General features: G+C 36.2%; 3 protein-coding genes and 1 pseudogene across 3 annotated transcripts; 3 read left to right on the top strand and 1 right to left on the bottom strand.

The window, feature by feature from the left end:
* Nucleotides 1-492: 492 nt before the first annotated feature.
* On the top strand, nt 493-4,054 carry LOC110864272 (annotated as a pseudogene).
* A 1,723-nt stretch (nt 4,055-5,777) lies between these two features.
* On the top strand, nt 5,778-7,875 carry LOC110866033 (vacuolar-processing enzyme-like). The gene is made up of 8 exons (XM_022115388.2): nt 5,778-5,939; nt 6,016-6,172; nt 6,414-6,499; nt 6,616-6,815; nt 6,911-6,959; nt 7,076-7,285; nt 7,348-7,545; nt 7,641-7,875. Exons 1-8 carry the CDS (start codon nt 5,844-5,846, stop codon nt 7,818-7,820), a joined length of 1,176 nt encoding a protein of 391 aa, XP_021971080.2. The 5' UTR covers nt 5,778-5,843; the 3' UTR covers nt 7,821-7,875.
* A 1,181-nt stretch (nt 7,876-9,056) lies between these two features.
* On the top strand, nt 9,057-12,552 carry LOC110864273 (legumain-like). The gene is made up of 9 exons (XM_022113309.2): nt 9,057-9,344; nt 10,566-10,730; nt 10,831-10,987; nt 11,056-11,141; nt 11,212-11,411; nt 11,548-11,596; nt 11,683-11,889; nt 11,966-12,163; nt 12,257-12,552. Exons 1-9 carry the CDS (start codon nt 9,126-9,128, stop codon nt 12,434-12,436), a joined length of 1,461 nt encoding a protein of 486 aa, XP_021969001.1. The 5' UTR covers nt 9,057-9,125; the 3' UTR covers nt 12,437-12,552.
* A 2,845-nt stretch (nt 12,553-15,397) lies between these two features.
* On the bottom strand, nt 15,398-15,874 carry LOC110866035. The gene has a single exon (XM_022115389.1). It carries the CDS (start codon nt 15,872-15,874, stop codon nt 15,398-15,400), a length of 477 nt encoding a protein of 158 aa, XP_021971081.1.
* Between the last annotated feature and the right edge of the window lie 444 nt (nt 15,875-16,318).

Below are 16,318 nucleotides of genomic sequence, written 5' to 3'. Positions count from 1 at the left end.
CTGAAAAAAAACCCGAACCGTATCTGTAACTTAAAAAAGCTTAACCGATTTGTGAATTCGGTTTTTAGTTCCACAAAATCTTGCTTATTCGGATAACCAAACCGGATTCAATCGAATAATAAAACTGAATAATAACCGTTAAATTGGATGTGCAAAGCAAATAAACGGTTAAATTCGGTTCGATTAAACACAGTTCCAATTCGGAACAATTCATTTGTTGGGTTAGGCCCAAAATAGTTTCAAATCTGAATAAACCAATATCCAAAGACACCCGACGTTATATTTTTTTAAACGACTAAATGTTTCACTCCCTACATTATATTTTTTTTTACCATCACGTCCCAAAACTGTCACTTTGTTATCACGGGTTCAAAACTGCTAAACCCACCTGGCTTTCAGATATACTTCCGGGGCCCACATTCTCTACAGGTGTTGTTCTTCATTTGCATGGCACACGACCCTCCCTCTTTTGTTAACTTAAGCAGGCAATCTTTCTCTTAAACTATTTTGGGCTTCAATGACGGTCTCTCATATAATATGTTTGATTCTTGGATTGGTGACGGTATCTTATGGAAGCAAAGGTTCCGGTGACCGGCAGCAGCTGTGGGACCCGTTGATCAGGTCACCGGTGGATCTGGAAGCAGATGTTGATGAAAATATGACCAATGGAACCCGATGGGCGGTTCTAGTCGCGGGTTCGAAAGGGTTTGGAAACTATCGGCATCAGGTGAGTGTATGAGTTGATAACTTGATATATGTATTTATGGATGTTTTTTGTTATGTACAATCTGAGCTCCTGTTATTATTGATCTTTTAATGCCCCACTAAATTAGCATGCATGTAGTTACCACTACAAAACAGACTATTAGTAGGATATTAGCAACGTTATTGCAACAAAACAAAATGGTCACTAAGTTCGCATATGATGGCAAAGCATTTAGAAATAAATAGGTAATTTTGAATGAGTGTGAATGTGTCAGAATGTGTGATTATACATTATACCATTTTGAAACATTTTCACATATGGAGTTGCCGTAATTAGGATGTGCAACATCTCTAACCCTTTTGAGGCCTTCATTGGGGCTCTATAAGAAAAAAAAGGTGTTTACATGTAGTAGGCACACTTTCTTTTCATTCTTCACACCATTAAGTTGAGTTGTGAGGGCTTTGTTAAGAGTTTATGTAAAATGTGGTATTGGGTTAAAGTGAGACTATATATATTAGAGATGCCAATGGGCCGGGTATGGTTAATCCCATACCCAAATCCGTCGTAAAATCTTGTCTCAGACTTGGCCCCTTACCCGTTGGATATCGGGTATACCTGATGGAATTTTCGTTGTTATATATTCTTTACATTCCTTTATAATTTAATGTTTAAAAAATCTATATAATATAATATTAAATTATAATAATAACATACATATCATCATCACCATAGTAATAATATTTAATATATTTAAAAATGTATATATATTATTATAATATTAATATCAAAAAATAATTTTGCATTCCATAGCATATAAATATGAATAATGTCATCAAAGTATGTATATATTTCAATGAAAAGTTTATTTTTCAAATAATAAACTATAAGAATGAAACATTACTAACATATGTGAATACTAAACAGTTTTCGGACATATAGTTTCGTGTAATCGGGTCGGGAATCATCTAATCCCATACCCGCGAAATATTTTTTTCCATACCCATACCCGGCCTAATACCCGTCCTAAATTTTTTGGGTTTCGGGTATATCTGTCGAGCCCGGGTATTTTTGTCATCCCTAGACTATATATGATTAGTTATATACTATTTATTATTTAAAAATAATAAAAATCATCGCATGTGTCTAGCGTAGCGCCCACCATGGCGGTGTGCGCACTTAGCGACTTGCTGAGGTTGCACCTTCCACACCCAGATTGAAGCCCACATAAGAACCTTTCAAAATGAACGTAATCACACTTCATTAAAATTATCTATTTCTAAAAAAAATACATGTTTTGCATACTTTGTTGGATTGTGTGGTTTATTTGGGACTGAAATACATTCTCTAAGTCTGTGATGGGTTTTTCAACTCTACTTAACCAATATATATTATATCACTTTGTATAAATTTGTCGGTTTTTGTGATTGAAAATATAACATTGTAGTGCCACAGGCAGATGTTTGTCATGCATATCAAGTTCTTAAGAAAGGAGGTTTGAAAGATGAAAACATTGTAGTGTTTATGTATGACGATATTGCTTCAAGTCCTTTGAATCCAAGGCCGGGGACCATTATCAACAACCCTAAAGGCGACAACGTCTATGCTGGTGTGCCCAAGGTACATTGGTATTTCTAATAAACAAAAACTGTTGGTGTATGATATTTGTCCTACTTTGCAATTTTGCATGCTAAGTGATCATACCATCAATTACGTGTAGGACTACAATGGGGAGCATGTAACGGTAGATAATTTATTTGCCGTGCTTCTTGGTGACAAAAAATCGGTAAAGGGTGGAAGTGGGAAGGTTGTCGATAGCAAACCGGATGACCGGATCTTTCTGTTCTACTCAGACCATGGAGGTCCTGGAGTGCTTGGTAAGTGTTGAATTTTTTTTAATAATACAACTAATAGTCATTGCTAATTAGTATAACTTCGGTTGTAGGGATGCCCAACAACCGTGCTCTTGTAGCGAAAGACTTGGTAGATGTTTTGAAAAGGAAACATTCCATGGGTACATACAAAGAAATGGTAAACAATCCAAAAGGTTAATGCCAATTTTTCTTCTCTAGAAATAATTGGAAGAAGTTAATCAATGTAGGTTATATACTTGGAAGCGTGTGAAAGTGGAAGCATCTTCGAAGGCATACTTCCACAAGATCTTAACATATATGCCACAACTGCATCGGGGGCTCAAGAGAACAGTTATGGAACTTATTGCCCGGACACAAAACCTTCTCCACCACCTGGGTATTCAACTTGCTTGGGAGATCTATATAGCGGTTGCTTGGATGGAAGATAGGTATTTAAGATTGCTAAAATTTATGTTAACACGGACTTGTTCAGATTTTGTATCGGTCTTTAGTGGTCTATGGATGTGTTCCGTATTGGTATATAGCAGTTAAAGAATTTTAACTTTTTGTGATTTTTTTTCATAGCGAGATGCACAATCTGAAAAAAGAATCGCTCGAGCAACAATTCAACAAGGTTCAGATAAGATCATGTGTCCTATATTCTTCAAAGGTTAATGTGCTTGCAATGATTGTTGTTAAATTTGTATATTTTGTTTATAGGTGAAGGAGAGGACATCTATGTCCAATACTTACATGTCAGGTTCACATGTGATGGAATATGGTACCAAAGATATGAAACATGAGAAGGTCTCTTTGTATTTAGGATTTGATCCAGAGACCGCAAACCTCCCGCCTAATCGGATTCACTTTGATAAGATGGATGGTGTGAATCAAAGAGATGTTGATCTTATATTCTTGTGGCAAAGAGTAAGTATTCATAATCATTTTGTTTATTTCTAGATAGAATCGTAAGCTTGGTTTGTGCTTATATATGTGTGTAGTACAAGGAATCGCCTGAAACAAGGGCTGAAGTTCTCAAGGAGATTACAGATACATTGACACATAGGGGTCATTTGGATAGTAGCATTGATATGATTGGGGTGCTTCTTTTTGGACCACAAAATGGTGGGTCAATCCTCAATTCGGTTAGAGAGCGTGGGCTACCACTAGTGGATGACTGGGAATGTTTTAAATCTATGGTATGTCATACTTGTAGCTTAAAGTAAAAACTATTCAAGATCTAAAATACTGTATGATTGTTTCGGTATAAAGTAAAGTTTCTTTTGTTGAAGGCTCGATTATTTGAGAAGCATTGTGGGTTGCTAACCCAATACGGCTTGAAGCACATGCGTGCCTTTGCGAACATCTGCAATAACTTGGTCGAGAAGGTGGTGGTTGAGGAAGCCTTTGTTGCTACTTGTGGCGGAAAGAACATCGGACCATATGCTAGCTTTGGGGTATATAGTGTGTGATTCTCTTACATGTTTAGCACGTGTTTACTCGTCTCCATTTAAAATAAACTTATGATGTGAACTTGTAACTTGAAAAATTGTGTTTTAAGGAAGTTTCTTGTGCATGTACGGATGAACTTAAGGAAGCGGGTCTTGTCTAACAATAATAAAGGTTCAGGTGATTGGGTGGGCACGATTCAAACTAACAACCAACCAACCAACCCGTTATTTTGCCTGACTCGAAATGAAAGTGGATTAGGTGGGTTACTCTTTTGACAAAATATGCCCCCCATATAGTTTAGTATTAGTTCATATTGTCTAGTTTGTAGGGGTGTAAACGAGCCGAGCTACTCGCGAGCTACTCGAGCTCGGCTCGAAAAAAAGCTCGAATGAGCCGAGCTTAAACGAGCTCGAGCCCGAGCCTAAAAACAAGCTCGTTTAGTAAACGAGCCCGAGCCCGAGCTTCGCTTATCGAGCTCGAGCCGGCTCGCGAGCCTAATCTAGCTTTCTGTTTATATATTTTTTATTAATATATTAAACATATATTTTTATAATAATAATTACCATTTATATAAATATAAAAAATAACTAAATTATATGTATAATAATAATTTTAATTAATATAAATTAATTAATAAATACTAAACGAGTCGAGCCCGAGCCGAGCTCGAGCTTTAGAAATAAAGCTCGAATCGAGCCAAGCTCGAGCTTTCATATGTTAAACGAGCTCGAGCTCGAGCCTGGTCGAGCTCGGGCTCGGCTCGGCTCGGCTCGTTTGCACCCCTAAGTGTAAGCACATCCGCAATTGGGTATGCCGACCCACGGATGTTGATGCGAATGGGAGAGGGGCGTTGTAGATGTGGTGGACAGAGAAATGAGGGAGAATACCGATCTCATATATACGTGGATGAGAAAGGGAGAGTTGTTGGTTTGTCGTCACAGACATTTTGTAGAAGATTTTGTGCTCAAAGTTAGTGTTGTTCACGAGTCGATTCTGAGTTAGTGTTGTTAACGAGTCGATTCTGAGCTGACACGGGAAAAAATTAAATGGAGTTAACAAATTAAAACAAAAAAACTTCTATAGTTTTGCTAAAAAAACTATAACGATTGAAAAACGTAATTTTTAACAGAGGGTGAAATCATAATTTTAATTAAGGGATAAAATTGTAAATTAAATGGACCAATGGGGGAGTGCCAGGCACCTGCCGGCATAACTGTAATTTTACACTGGGGGCAAAATTGTAATTTAACCAGGAAAACAAACAAAAACGATGGAGAAAATGTAAATTTAAGTTGGGGGCATTCGTAACGTAGCTGTGAGAAAAAAACCTAATGACAAATCTGTAAATTTAAACGGGGCAAAATTGTAACTTTTATCCGAGGGAAAAATTTAAATATTTAGATGGGAGCAAAAACGTAAATTTATTTTTATGTGGGGGTAAAAACATAAATTTAAACTGATGGCAAAATCGTAATTTTAAAGCGGGATAAAAATGTAAATTTGTTGGACCAATAGGGGAGAATTAACAGCACAATTCAGCCAATAATTCGCCAGCACTATTAGCCGCCCATTTAGGCCAATGATTGGCAACAACTATTACCGCACTTGAGATTGTAGATATTGAAAATGAAAATGTGTTTATACTACAAACATAACGCAAAAATTTTGAAAATAAAAATATCGTTAAAATGTTAGAGAATATATATTTTGTATGAAATTAATACTCAGTAGCCCTTAGAAATATAACGTTTTATTATTAATCACAGGCAAATGTTTGTCACGCTTATCAAATACTCAAAAGAGGAGGCTTGAAAGATGAAAACATTGTTGTGTTCATGTATGACGATATTGCCACATGTGATGAGAATCCAAGGCCTGGTACAATTATTCATCACCCGGAAGGGGGCGACGTCTACGCCGGAGTACCAAAGGTACATTGCTATATCACTTGCTAAGGGAATAACAAACTCATAATCCATCACTAAAATATTACAACTTTTATTACAGGACTACACCGGGGATGCAGTTACAGCTGATAATTTTTTTGCAGTGATTCTTGGTGACAAAAGTTCGGTGAAAGGTGGAAGTGGAAAGGTTATTGATAGCAAGCCGGATGATCGAATCTTTCTTTACTACACGGATCATGGAGCTGCTGGATTGCTAGGTGAGTGTTACAAGCAGGGACACAACTAATGTAGGGTAGCACAGGCTACGACTCAACCTAGTATTTGTAGTGTATTTTTTTTTTCTTTTTTTTTCGCTTTTATACAAAGGATACCCTAAACAAATTAATACGAGGATACCCCTAAATTATTGGGCTAGCTCCGCCACTGGCTACAAGAATTTCATTTAATATACTAGATCGAATTAGTGGGCATGATATATTAGTCTTATTTTGGTTGTAGGGATGCCGGAAAAGCCTTATGTTGTAGCCAATGACTTCGTTGAGGTCTTGAAAAAGAAGCATGCCATGGGTACATACAAAGAGATGGTAATGCATACTTGACTATTAAACGAAACTACTATATATGTGATGTTATTTAAATGAAAGTTCAATACAAAAATAAATATGATACTTATGTCTCTAATGAATGCTAGTTATTGTAGGTTATATATTTGGAAGCATGTGAAAGTGGAAGCATATTTGAAGGCTTGCTGCCTGAAGATCTCAACATATACGCTATAACTTCAACCAAACCCGAAGAGCCTAGCTATATAATCTATTGTCCAGACATGAATCCGCCTCCCCCACCCGAGTATACAACTTGCTTGGGAGATACATTTAGTGTTGCTTGGATGGAAGATAGGTATTTTTAAGATTTCCATGTTTAAGACTTTATGGTGGTACGGTATATGATTGTTTATGAGTCCTGATTAAACATTTTACGTGTGTTTTAATCAGCGAAACACATAACCTGAAGAAAGAATCCTTGGCGCAACAAATCAACAAGGTTTGAGACTATATATGGCTTTAAGTATTTGGCTAAGAACAAATGTATTATGTGTTTTAAATAGTTTAACATGTGTTATGAGGATTGTTGTGAAATTGGCACATTTTCATGTATAGGTGAAGGAGAGGACATCTATGTTCGGTACTTACGCGAATGGTTCTCATGTAATGGAATATGGTACTAAAGTCATAAAACCTGAGAAGGTCTATGTATATCAAGGATACAATCCTGAAACCGCTAACCTACCAGCTAATCGGATTCACTTTGACAAGAAGATGGAGAGTGTAAATCAAAGAGACGGAGATCTAATATACTTGTGGCAGAAGGTAAGCAATTGTGATTTGTTCGTTTACTAAACGCAAACATGTAATCATTCATATATGTGTAGTACAAGAGATCATCGGTATCCAACAGAGCGGAAGCTCTCAAGCAGATGACAGAGACCCTAAGGTATATGGCGCATTTGGATAGCAGCGTCGACATGATTGGGGTGCTTCTTTTCGGACCACAAAATGGTTCAATCCTACGTTCGTCTAGAGGTCGTGGTCTACCTCTAGTGGACGACTGGGATTGTCTTAAATCGATGGTACGTTTTACTTGAACCAACATATACTTTAAACTAGGCACTTTTCAACTTTTATTATATGGCCATTGTACTAAACGAGACGCCTTCTTTTGAAGACTCGATTATTTGAGAAGCATTGTGGCTTGCTAACTGAATACGGCATGAAGCACATGCGCGCCTTTGCAAACATTTGCAACAATCTAGTTGAGGAGACGGAGGTGGAGGAAGCGATTATTGCTACTTGCAGTGGGAAGAACATCGGACCATATGCTAGCCTTGGGGCTTATAGTGTTTAAGAATTTTATCAAGCGTTCTCATGTGGTGTTTACTTGCAATATTAGCATACTTGATAGTGTTCATTTCAACTAAATGTTTGCATGTTTAAGTTTAAAAAAGAATTGTGTTTTGTTTCTAGCTAGGCGTTCGCATGAGTACATACAACCTAAGGAAAGAGAGTGGGTTAAGACACCCAAAATCTAAATTGCATGTTTAGTTCTTCTTTTCTACGATAATGTTTTACATTTCATTCTAAATTTTGTGAGTTAACATGTTGGAAAGCGCGTGCATGGTTCAACATATTACGACCATTTTTTGTTCAGTTTAATAGTCCCATCGCAACTCGCGGGTCCTAAATACTATACGTGAAAAAGAAAAAACATAAGCATATGAAATAGGGGTGTGTAGAAAAACCGAAAATAGAAAAACAAAAGGAAACAAGAAAGCAAACCATATATATAACTGAAAAAAAAAACGGACCGTATCTGTAACTTAAAAAAGCTTAATCAATTTGTGAACTCGGTTAGCATGGGAGGCTCTTATGGTGTGCGAGGAGGACTTTCGCACAAGGCCCGCGATTTCAAGGGGCACGGGATTTTAAAAAAAATCGATATATAGATGTTATTTTAAAAAAAAAAAATTGTAAACTCATACAAATCCAATATAGTGGCCTATTATCAAATATCTTTTTATGCTTTATAATTTACCCAACTTAACGTTAGATTTATTGGGCCCAACCCAATACTAATATGATTTTAAAAAAAAATAAAAAAACAACTTTCGTTAAAGCATATGGGCACATTTTTCGAGCTCGAACAGGGTACGTGAATTCTCAGAGACGCCACTGTCGGTTAGTTCCACAAAATCTTGCTTATTCAGGTAACCGAACCGGATTCAATCGAATAAAACTGAATAATAACCGTTAAATTGGATGTGCAAAGCAAATAAACGGTTAAATTCGGTTCGATTAAACACATTTCCAATTCGGAACAATTCAGTTGTTGGGTTAGGCCCAAAATAGTTTCAAATCTGAACAATCCAAACTGAATTATCCAATATCCAAAGACACCCGACCTTATATTTTTTTAAAATGGCTAAATGTTTCACTCCCGACATGATATTTAGTTTATTTTACCATTACGCCCCAAAACTGTCACTTTGTTATCACGGGTTCAAAACTGCTAAACCCACCTGGCTTTCACATATGCTTCCGGGGCCCACATTCTCTACAGGTGTTGTTCTTCATTTGCATGGCACACGACCCTCCCTCTTTTGTTAACTTAAGTAGTCAATCTTTCTCTTAAACTATTTTGGGCTTCAATTCAATGACGGTCTCTCATATAATATGTTTGATTCTTGGATTGGTGACGGTATTTTATGGAGCTACCGGAAGCAAAGGTTCCGGTGACCGGCAGCAGCTGTGGGACCCGTTGATCAGGTCACCGGTGGATCTGGAAGCAGATTTGGATGAAAATATGACAAACGGAACCCGATGGGCGGTTCTAGTCGCGGGTTCGAAAGGATTTGGGAACTATCGGCATCAGGTGAGTCAGTTGATAACTTGATATATATATGTGTATGTATGTTTTTTATTATGTACAATATGATATGAGCTCCTGTTATTATTCTTTTAATGCTCTAAATTACCATGCATGTAGTTACCACTACAAAACAGACTATTAGGATATTAGCAACGTCATCCTTCACACGTTGTGTTGTGGGGCTTTATTAAGAGTTTATGTAAAATGTGGTATTGGGTTAAAGTGACTGATCACTATATATATTAGAGATGCCAATGGGCCGGGTATGGTTAATCCGAATATCCGATACCCAAACCCGTTGTAAAATCTTGTTTCAGGCCCGGCCCAGGTATACCTGTCGGGATTTTCATATATATGTATATTCTTTACATTCCTTTATAATTTAATTTTTAAAAATCTATATAATATAATATATTAAATTATAATAAATAACATACATATCATCATCATAATAATAGTATTTAATATATTTAAAAATGTATATATATATTATAATATTAATATAAAAATAATTTTGCATTTCATAACATATAAATATGAATAATGTTATCAAAGTATATATTTGAAATGAAAAGTTTATTTTTCAAATAATAAACTATAAGAATGAAACATTACCAACAAATATGAATATTTAAAAGTTTTCGGACATATAGTTTCGGGTAATTCGGGTCGGGAATCATCTAATCCCATACCGATCCCTTACACATGAAATATTTTTTTCCGTACCCATACCTGGCCCAATACCTGTCTTAAATGCTTCGGGTTTCAGGTATACCTGTTGAACCCAGGTATTTTTGTCATCCCTAGACTATATATGATTAGTTATATACTATTTAACATCAAAAAATAATAAAAAATCATCGCATGTGTCTAATGCTCACAAACCCATCCGGGCCCCCACCCCACGGCCCCTCTAGCGTAGTGCCCACCATGGTGGTTTGCGCACTTAGCGTCTTGCTGAGGTTGCACCTTCCACACCCAGATTGAAGCCCACATAAGAACCTTTCAAAATGAACGTAATCACACTTCATTAAAATTATCTATTTCTAAATAAAAAATACATGTTTTGCATACTTTGTTGGATTGTGTGGTTTATTTGGGACTGCAATACATTCTCTAAGTCGGTGATGGGTTTTTCAACTATACTTAACCAACATATATAACATCACTTTGTATAAATTTGTCGGTTTTTGTGATTTAAAATATAACATTGTAGTGCCACAGGCAGATGTTTGTCATGCATATCAAGTTCTTAAGAAAGGAGGTTTGAAAGATGAAAACATAGTAGTGTTTATGTATGACGATATTGCTTCAAGTCCTTTGAATCCAAGGCCGGGGACCATTATCAACAACCCTAAAGGCGACAACGTCTATGCTGGTGTGCCCAAGGTACATTGGTATTTCTAATAAACAAAAACTGTTGGTGTATGATATTTGTCCTACTTTGCAATTTTGCATGCTAAGTGATCATACCATCAATTAAGTGTAGGACTACAATGGGGAACATGTAACGGTAGATAATTTATTTGCCGTGCTTCTTGGTGACAAAAAATCGGTAAAGGGTGGAAGTGGGAAGGTTGTCGATAGCAAACCGGATGACCGGATCTTTCTGTTCTACTCAGACCATGGAGGTCCTGGAGTGCTTGGTAAGTGTTGAATTTTTTTTAATAATACAACTAATAGTCATTGCTAATTAGTATAACTTCGGTTGTAGGGATGCCCAACAACCGTGCTCTTGTAGCGAAAGACTTGGTAGATGTTTTGAAAAGGAAACATTCCATGGGTACATACAAAGAAATGGTAAACAATACAAAAGGTTAATGCCAATTTTTCTTCTCTAGAAATAATTGGAAGAAGTTAATCAATGTAGGTTATATACTTGGAAGCGTGTGAAAGTGGAAGCATCTTCGAAGGCATACTTCCACAAGATCTTAACATATATGCCACAACTGCATCGGGGGCTCAAGAGAACAGTTATGGAACTTATTGCCCGGACACAAAACCTTCTCCACCACCTGGGTATTCAACTAGCTTGGGAGATCTATATAGCGTTGCTTGGATGGAAGATAGGTATTTAAGATTGCTAAAATTTATGTTAACACGGACTTGTTCAGATTTTGTATCGGTCTTTATTGGTCTATGGATGTGTTCCGTATTGGTATATAGCAGTTAAAGAATTTTAACTTTTTGTGATTTTTTTTCATAGTGAGATGCACAATCTGAAAAAAGAATCGCTCGAGCAACAATTCAACAAGGTTCAGATAAGATCATGTGTCCTATATTCTTCAAAGGTTAATGTGCTTGCAATGATTGTTGTTAAATTTGTATATTTTGTTTATAGGTGAAGGAGAGGACATCTATGTCCAATACTTACATGTCAGGTTCACATGTGATGGAATATGGTACCAAAGATATGAAACATGAGAAGGTCTCTTTGTATTTAGGATTTGATCCAGAGACCGCAAACCTCCCGCCTAATCGGATTCACTTTGATAAGACGGATGGTGTAAATCAAAGAGACGCTGATCTTATATTCTTGTGGCAAAGAGTAAGTATTCATAATCATTTTGTTTATTTCTAGATAGAATCTTAAGTTTGGTTTGTGCTTATATATATGTGTGCAGTACAAGGAATCGCCTGAAACAAGGGCTGAAGTTCTCAAGGAGATTACAGATACATTGACACACAGGGGTCATTTGGATAGTAGCATTGATATGATTGGGGTGCTTCTTTTTGGACCACAAAATGGTCGGTCAATCCTCAATTCTGTTAGAGAGCGTGGGCTACCACTAGTGGATGACTGGGAATGTTTTAAATCTATGGTATGTCATACTTGTAGCTTAAACTAAAAACTATTCAAGTTCTAAAATATTGTATGATTGTTTCGGTATAAAGTAAAGTTTCTTTTGTTGAAGGCTCGGTTATTTGAGAAGCATTGTGGGTTGCTAACCCAATACGGCTTGAAGCACATGCGTGCCTTTGCGAACATCTGCAATAACTTGGTCGAGAAGGTGGTGGTTGAGGAAGCGTTTGCTGCTACTTGTGGCGGAAAGAACATCGGACCATATGCTAGCTTTGGGGTATATAGTGTGTGATTCTCTTACGTGTTTAGCATACGTTTACTCGTCAATAAACTTATGATGTGAACTTGTAACTTGAAATATTGTGTTTTAAGGAAGTTTGTTGTGCATGTACGGATGAACTTAAGGAAGCGGGTCTTGTCTAACAATAGTAAGTTTGATTTATGCTTATATGTCATAGATTAAAAGGTTCAGGTGATTGGGTGGGCACGATTCAAACAAACAACCAACCAACCAACCAACCAACCAACCCGTTATTTTGCCTGACTCGAAATGAAAGTGGATTAGGTGGGTTACTCTTTTGACAAAATTACCCCCCCCCCCCATATAGTTTAGTATGAGTTCATATTGTCTAGTTTCATGGGGCATGCTTCAGTGTAAGCACATCCGCAATTGGGTATGCAGACCCACGGATGTTGATGCGAATGGGAGAGGGGCGTTGTAGACGTGGAGGACAGAGAAATGAGGGAGAATACCGATCTCATATATACGTGGATGAGAAAGGGAGAGTTGTTGGTTTGTCGTTACAGACATTTTGTAGAAGAGCTTGTGCTCAAAGTTAGTGTTGTTCACGAGTCGATTCTGAGCTGAGTCAGGGCTCTAGTTTGGCTTAGCTTTAAATCACCCAACCAAGCTTAAAACTGAGCTGAAAACACTTCACTTACGCTGATATTATCACTATTTTAGTGATGTTCCATGTATGATATTACGGAAGATTATCTTTGTTAAAAGAGTTGCAATAAGAAAAAAATATAAAATCTTTGCAAAAAGAGTTGCAATAAGAAATACATATAAAATCTTGTTAAAAGAGTTGCAATAAGAAAAAAATATAAAATCTTTGTTAAAACTTAAAAAGAGTTGCAATAAGAAAAAAACTATAAAACTGGGACGAGAAATAAAATAAATTCTAAGTTTATTGACAAAAAAGAAATTAAAGCTATGAAACAAATCATGAACAGGAGACTGATTAATATATGGTTGATTAAGAGAAAAAAGGCGGATTAACGACAAAAATATTATTAATCTAACCTCATACTTCTGCATGTTAAAAACAAAACCTAGCCATCAATGTGATTATGAAATTGAAATTGACCTGCCCATCACATCAATAAATTATTATAATTAACTAGGATTAAGACCCGCCCGTGTTGCGGCGCGGATACATCGTAAACATTGAATGGATTAGTCCAAACATTATATGATGTATTAATCATATGAAACCACGTATTTCGACGTATCAATGTAACTCAATGTAACTTGTATAAGCATTGTGATTGGATCAAACGTAAAGTATATCAAATTCATATCGAACAATCATAACGTATTATGTGTGACCCAACTCATACATAAAAAACGTAACAGGTATAAAGGAAAATCTGACACATGTAATCGAAATGGATTAATTAGAGCTTTCGAATAAAAGAGAAAAAAAGAAACAATAATTTGACTCCACTCGGTTTGAAAAAAACTTTACGAAACATATATAAAACAAACACATAAACATATTATATTTGACATGAATCATTTCCCAAAAAATTTACGTCGAAACGTAGAACAACTTAAATTTATACCGAAACGTACATAAAAATATGCATGTAAAAATGGTTTTTTTAAACGAAAACGTGTTGTTTATAAAAAAAGTTTACGTCAAAATGTATAACAAATCATATTTATACCTACCCGTACATAAAATATGCACGTAAAAAATAGTTTTTAAGTAAAGAAAGTATAAGGGTAAACGGAAACAAAATATTAGTAAAAAATTTAATATGTTAGAAACGTTCGTAAAACCATGCCAAGTAGCACCAATGCCACACCGGCATCGACTCCCAACATCAGAAAAACTCGTAAAAATAAAATAGATAAAATGGAAAAAATTACACCGAACGAAAAACAGACTTAAAATCGTTGAACCACGCACACCCGTTACAGTGTGTTAATGCGAAGAAATTAATCAGAAACGTAAACGTAGAAAATAATAACTTAGTCGATCAAGAACCCGCCCGTTGCGGCGAACTTGTCAAAAGGGGAAAATGGATACGTTGCGACAGGCCTATCAAATTCGAAAAAACAGAGCAAAAAATGTTGAACCTCACATGCACGCTACGACGTGTTAACTCGCAAAATTTAGAACGAAACGTAAAACGAAAAACTTGCGAAAGATAAAAAGTATGAGGGACCAGAGTTGTATATAATAAAGTGTTGGGTTAAATTATAAAAGGTGAAAAACTTTGTGTTAAAAGTAAAAAAAATTAAAAGGGGTTAAAATAGAAAATATGAAAATGCTTGGGTTAAAAGTGAAAAATCAAAATTTTTTTGAAACACACCCTAAGCTAGGAGTACACCTTCCTAATGCACAAAATAGTTGTTAATTTATATAGTATAAATATAAATAATATATATTAGACCATGAGGTATGGTGAGAAACTGAGGATAGTCCCCAAAGGAACCATCCGTCACATAGGCGCCAACTAAGCATAGGTGGAGGACCACCTCCTTGAGAACTACCTAATTGTGTGGTGGATGGTCCTCCTCCATTTTTTTATTATTATTTTTTTGAATTAATTAAAACAAAGTAAATAAAAATAAAAAACTTACATTTAAATAAAAACCTAAAGTTACATTAAAAAAAATCCTAAAGCTACATTAAAAAAAAACCTAAAGTAACATTAAAAAAAACTAAAGTTACATCAAAAAAATCCTAAAACTACTCGTTGTTTTCTCCGAGATTCCAAAGTGATCGATCAAGTCCGATTGAAGATTGATATGTGTGAAATCGTTATGTAACGAGAACCTGTTTAAATCTTGTTGTTCTCCGCTAGACGGAACATTATTCTGCTCCACCACATTCTCGTCATACTCACAAATTGCATGCCCTTCGTCTTCGAGGATCATGTTATGCAGCAGAATATAAGCATACATACAGTATCGCAACTTTTTGGGTGTAAAAGCGCGTGCTGGGTTTTCGATAATATGTCATCTTTGTTGGAGAACCCCAAAACACCGTTCAATATCTTTTTCTAGCCGCTTCTTGAAACTTGGCAAATTTCTTTCTTTTTTCATCTGGAGGATGCCTACCCGTTTTAACAATGTAGAGTATTGTGGGTATATTCCATCGACAAGATAATACCCGCGTCTGTACTCCACTCCCGAAACCGTAAACCTCGTATCAGGACCGATCCCTTTTATAACATCATCAAAAACCTCGGAATTTTGTAGAATGTTGATGTCGTTATTCGAACCAGGAATCCCAAAGAAAGCATGCCAAATCCATAGTTCTTGAGACGCAACAACTTCTAGAATTATTGTTGGATGTCCCTGATCGCCTCGCGTATACATTCCACGCCAAGCGGTAGGACAATTCCGCCATGGCCAATGCATGCAATCAATTTCCGAGCATGCCTGGAAAACCGTGCCTTGCTTGGTGGTGTTGATACAAATTTTGAACGTCATTGTAATTCGGTTTTCACAAATATTTTTGGCTGTAGAACCTCACTACAAATTTGCAAAACTTGTATAAACATTCTCTAGCAGTTTTTTCGGACATCTTTAAGTATTCGTCTCAAGCATTGGTTGTCGTCCCATAAGCTAATTGACGAATAGCCGCAGTGCATTTCTGTAAGATGGTGAAGCCCATTTTGCCTCTAGCATCGGGTCGCAAGGTAAAAAACGGGTCATAAGTAGCTAAATCGTCGGCTATACGTAAGAAAAGTCGACGACTCATTCTGAAACGGCGTCTAAAATAGCCTCCGAATACAACGGCTCGTCGGCAAAGTAATCGACGAATAATCTTTGGTGAGCACCTACAAGATAAAAAAATATATATATACAACTTATAAATAAAAATATAATGCAACGCTATAAAAAATAGGAATAAAAATATAAGACTAAAACATA

The sequence above is a fragment of the Helianthus annuus genome, chromosome 6 (genome assembly GCF_002127325.2).
Source record: "Helianthus annuus cultivar XRQ/B chromosome 6, HanXRQr2.0-SUNRISE, whole genome shotgun sequence".
NCBI lineage: Eukaryota > Viridiplantae > Streptophyta > Magnoliopsida > Asterales > Asteraceae > Helianthus > Helianthus annuus.
Note: the sequence above shows the minus strand (reverse complement) of the source record. Positions and strands in the feature narration are given on the sequence as shown.